The 5,237-nt window shown below is 36.1% G+C and overlaps 1 protein-coding gene across 1 annotated transcript; it reads right to left on the bottom strand.

The window, feature by feature from the left end:
• Positions 1-1,188: 1,188 nt before the first annotated feature.
• On the bottom strand, positions 1,189-3,291 carry LOC145053648 (putative glycosyltransferase At3g42180). Its single transcript, XM_079001721.1, has 4 exons — positions 3,075-3,291; positions 2,806-2,963; positions 2,073-2,430; positions 1,189-1,969 (listed from the first exon to the last, which is right to left on the bottom strand). The coding sequence occupies exons 1-4, from the start codon at positions 3,213-3,215 to the stop codon at positions 1,301-1,303; spliced, it is 1,326 nt and encodes a 441-aa protein (XP_078857847.1). The 5' UTR covers positions 3,216-3,291; the 3' UTR covers positions 1,189-1,300.
• Between the last annotated feature and the right edge of the window lie 1,946 nt (positions 3,292-5,237).

Genomic DNA, 5,237 nt, shown 5'->3' with positions numbered 1-5,237 from the left:
TTGTTCCATATTATTGTTAATACCAATCATCTTGAGTATTTAGACTTAATAGCCTTGACTAAATGTCTTCAACAACAATAATATCATAAGCAAAAAATTTCTTCGGCATACCTCTTTGGAGGTGCAATTTGTCTTCTTAGCTATCTCTTGAGATACATGGAATAATAATTTGTTTTTGTGAATACATTGAATTTTCAACAACAACGAGCTCATATGGAGAAGAAGAAACTAGACACTATACTGTAACTTGAAAGGTAGTACGTAAGGTAGGAAGCTCCGCCTCAAATTGAGTATCATCTTTCCTTGTTCCAGATGATTCCTCTATACCAATAGAAGAATCAATGATTTGTTGGATCATGGAAGTCTCATTAAATGTAACATCACTTGAGATAATAACTTTCTTCAAATTAAAACTTCACAAATTGTATCATTTTACCCGAAGATTGCACCCAAGAAAAACGCATTTAAGAAAAACGCATTTAATTGCCCTCAATTCTAACTTCTCATTGTCAACATATGCATAAGCTAGACATCCAAATGGTTTTAACACTGTGTAATTTGCAGGCTTCTTGAACTATAACTTAAAAGGAGTTAAAGTTGCCTTAGCCCAAAAGTACTTTGAAAATTTTGAATTAGAAAGCATATACTGAACGATCTCCATTATAATGCTATTCATCTTTCTCTACACGATTTTTCTAAGGCTTATAAACCATCATGCGACATTGAGTGATGCCTTCCTATTAGCAGTCGACATTAACCCATCTGAGCAAAACTCAGGCCCATTATTCTGATGAAGATACTTTACTACCAATATTGTTTACTTTTCAACCTATACTTTCCAAAATCTAAAAGTACAAAAATCTCTCCCTTATATTTTAAAAAGAAAGACTAGATCGATCTTGAGAAATCATTAATGATAGTAAGCATATAAAAAAGCTCATCTTCCGAAGCAACTAACGCTGGTCCTCGTAAATAAGAGTGAACATAGTTAAGTAGTTATTTTGATTATATGAATACCACTTATAAACCAAGAATGGAAAATTAAATAATAAGACACAAAATCGTCTTTACAAAAAAGTTCAAATCAAATTGAACCAAAGTACCAAGACAATAAAAGTTTTGGACCACTAATGCTGGGCCAAACTTTTTTGGCCGAAACATACAGGTTTTTGCATACCACGTACACCATTCTTGCAATTTTGTCATTTTAATATGGAAAATACATACATTGTCATTCACGATATACACTAAAATATTACACGCAGTTCTAAAAAAAAGATTACAATAAGATTAGTTGTGGTCAAGATTTCAACAATCGAACATTAAGTCTTCTAAGCCATACAGAATGAAAAATCATGTGAAAGACATCAAAAGGTTTAGCTGGAATGTTAACTGCAAAATGTCTTTGCACTTCGATTAACCTTTTTTGCATTTCCAAATACTTCGAAAAAGGTATCGCTTGCAAAATCTTTTTGAGATTTGGAATGTCGTCGACAGGCACTTGTACTGAAAACTGACTCCAATCCAACACATCGTTATATGGTATAACGTAATTCTTCTTGATGATTACTGGAACACATCCCACATAGATTGCTTCTGTTAATCTAGAGGTTGCAACTTCATATCCGCTAGGACTTAAGCAGTACTTACTTTTGCTCAACCATTCAGTGTGGTTTTCTCCTTTTGGAAGGTAATTGTAAACTTGAATGTCTTTATCTTCATTGTTTCCCCAATGTTCGAACAAACGTTTTCTTACATCACCATGTATACCACCCGCAAAGAATGCGAAGATTGAACGATTATAAGGTGAGTGGCCACTACTTACGACTGGGATATTGTTGAATGGCGCTGTACTTTCTGTCATCGACACATCACGACTTGGATCAAAACCTTCGGAGCTGTTGGCATTACAAAGCACTCTTATGAAATTCTTAAAGAGTTTAGGGTTTCCTGTTGAAACAACTGGACCCTACATAAACATGGTAGATTAGTAAGAAAAATGCACCTATGATGATGATCGAGGTTAATTAAGTAAGAAAAAAATAGGTAACTAATAGTTAAAATGTACATACCCAATCATGACATGATACATAGAAGTGATCAGCTCCACTGCTACGGTTCCAGTAAGGATACTTTTCTGCAATCACCTTAATGTAGTCTTCGAGTATTGCTTGCATCCGTTCACGAAAACCCCAGGCTTCCTCAGGCGTAAAAAGGTAGTGAACAATGTTGGTTACACTTAAAGGGATAAAGAAGGCATGTGCTTCATCGGGATGGTTAGCCACTATCGGATTTCCTTCTCTCTCCATCTCCTCGATGAAATCACCCTCGATACTGTATACAAGTTTCATTGGACCATCATGCATCAAGGGGGCATCTCCTTCCTTATAAGTCCATATCTTGAATGTCTTCATCATCTCCGTATGACTCCTGATCATGGTTCAAGAAAATTCAAAAGTTGGAATTTAAAGGGCTAATAGTGCCAATGCTTTATATTTCAGGATCAGTTTGGTAATGTATTCTGAAAAGGAATCAGTTTTCTAGACCATTCAAAGAAAATATGAACTTACTTTAAGGTTTTAAGAGCTTCATGGTTTCATCTCTATTATCAACTCTTAGGATTAATTTACAGGCAATAAAAGAAACATTATACCAGAAGTAAAATGCACAATTGCAACAAAAAACTAGAAGATTACTTTACGCAATCATTTCTTTAATTTTGGTTTTGTAAGCTGGAAAATTAACAGTATCTTAAAGGAATCGGACCAAAACGATCAAGAAAGTTCTATGATTTAAACACTTAACTGAAAAAAGGCAAATGGGTTCTTGTAGACGGTTCGTTTAGGGAATAAACTACTATCTTTTGGAGACAGTGTAAAGCTCCTCTCAACAATTGCATTACGGATTTTGCCTCTTGCCTTAGCTAACTGTTCTTCGATTCTTGCCAATGTAATGTCATTTTCCTATCGATCAAACACATAGGTTACAAAGTTTCCTATCAGAAAAACTGCAAAACTAAAATCAAATAAGGAAGAATATTTTCTTTTTGACGAAGGAATGGTTACGAAAAATACTTTGACTTTGGATTCACCATCATCTTGCAAACTGGACAAAGAAAGAGCACTTTGGGTTTCATTTATTGGAGATCCATCCGGTACAAGAACAGAAAGCGAAAGTATAGTTAATATGATAAGGAATTTGGTAGCAGCCGCCATTTTTTACTCCCTCTGGATCATCTTCTACATATCCAGCTTTTGTGTAGATAGTATATATATGCAAACATCATATATATGTATATATGCACCTACATTTATCCAGCGGAAGTATATATATATATATATATATATATATATATATATATATATATATATATATATATATATATATGGGGGTTTCTTTTTGTTTCCACCGTCGGGGACAGCGTGAGAAAGCTGAATTTTCTCTTTTATGCTCTGTAGGCGCTTGCACTTTACCCTCTTCTTGACCCGGCGCGTGCTGCGACCGTGGGAAGCGTCTCCCCTTGGCCAGGTGAGAATACGACCCGTGTTTTTCTCCGTGCCTATCAATCTTGCATTTCACACCGTCACTTGGGGTATTGTTTAGCTCATCAGAGGCCCTTGTTGGTTCTCTTCTATAGGAAAGCTTGCGTGTTGGATTGAGTGGCACTCGGCCTCTATCTTTGTCGTTCGTGACGCTTAGCTCCTTCATTCCAAGGAATTTTGGTTCATGTTTGACATTAGCCAAGATCTGCTTCGAGTCTCGAATCGCTCTTTGGTTGGGCATGGCTCGGCCATCAATTGTGGGCCAGACTGGTGCCTAGGGCTGTTCACTATTCGGATAAAACCGAATTGTCCAATTGGACAATTTTGATTAGACTATTTGATTCGCATTTTTGGATTTTCGAATAGATTTTCAGTAAAACCAAATTATTATTTTGGATTTCGGATTGGTTACGGTTTATAAAATTAAAACCGAATAGTCCAAAAAAACCGGATAAGAGTTATTTATTTATTTATTTATATATATTTATTTCAAATATACATCTTTTAGTTATTTATCAATTTGCTAAACTGTATTTTCAAATAGATTGGAAAGTATTATCCAATAAAATACTTCAATGTATATTTTTCAATAGATTTTTATCAATAAAAGATTGAATTATAATAAAATTTTTAATAGTTGTTCCTAATTTTAAGTCCCACCAAACAATTTATTTTAAAGTTGATTAATATTGTGTTATATATATTTTTAAATGTCTTGCTTATTGAAAACCAAATTGTAAAAAACCGATCCAACCGAATTGTAATTTGATGCTTCGGATCGAATTTAAATTTAATTTGGATTATTCGGATTCACGTTTTGAAAACCGAAATTAATATGGATTCAACTGATTGGATCGGATCAAACCTATCCATCCAAACGAACACCCTACTGGTGCCCTTGCCCGCGAGTAGACACTTCCTTGCCTTGCGATCTTCGCTCTATACGCTGGCTGAACCATGTTTAGGTCAACGCTTGTTTCTTTCTGTGGAAGAGATGTTGTGAGCCATCTGAATACATCTCTTCTCATTTTCTTAGACTCGTGGACCGACATTTATGCTGTTACAGAACTCTGTTGTGGATTTTCCGCATTCTGGAAACTTTCGCTTCAACACAATTGAGTTTCTTGCTCTGTTTCTCGTTATGTAATGTGTCTATTATCTGGCTTGGTTGCTATTACCATTGTCGATCCGTCACTCATGCTAAATTTGAGAATACCATAGAGAGTAGACGAAATCACTTGTAATTGAAAAAGTGTTGGCCAGCCTAGTAGAACATTGTGTTTAGCCGGACGATCAACAACCGAGAACTCGAGTACCCTTGTTATCTGTTTTGCCCCATCATGACTAACCAATGTAAACAAGGGCATAATTGTTCCTACTGGCCAGATGCCGTGACCAGTGAACCCAACTAGCGAGCCTCGGTGTGGTGGTTGGAGGTGTTTTTTCCATTCAATCGGTAACCGCCAAAGTCAGTGTTCATAGATCACGTTGACCCTGCTTCTGTTATCAATGTACACATGCTCAACATAGTTTAACTAATGAAACCGATGATGTGTAATTGGTCGTTCAGATCCCAATGCTCTGGCATGGGGTCACTCATTGAAAAGGCTATATTGAGTATGTTTTGATGGTATACCTTCGTGCCTACGTGCTGGATCTGGCGATTGCTGCATGGGCGGGGCCCGGTGATGGTAA

The sequence above is a fragment of the Lactuca serriola genome, chromosome 5 (assembly GCF_051521515.1).
Source record: "Lactuca serriola cultivar US96UC23 chromosome 5, Lser_US96UC23_V15, whole genome shotgun sequence".
In the NCBI taxonomy this organism is placed as follows: domain Eukaryota; kingdom Viridiplantae; phylum Streptophyta; class Magnoliopsida; order Asterales; family Asteraceae; genus Lactuca; species Lactuca serriola.
The sequence above is the reverse complement of the archived record's forward strand: the minus strand, read 5'-3'. Positions and strand labels throughout refer to the sequence as shown.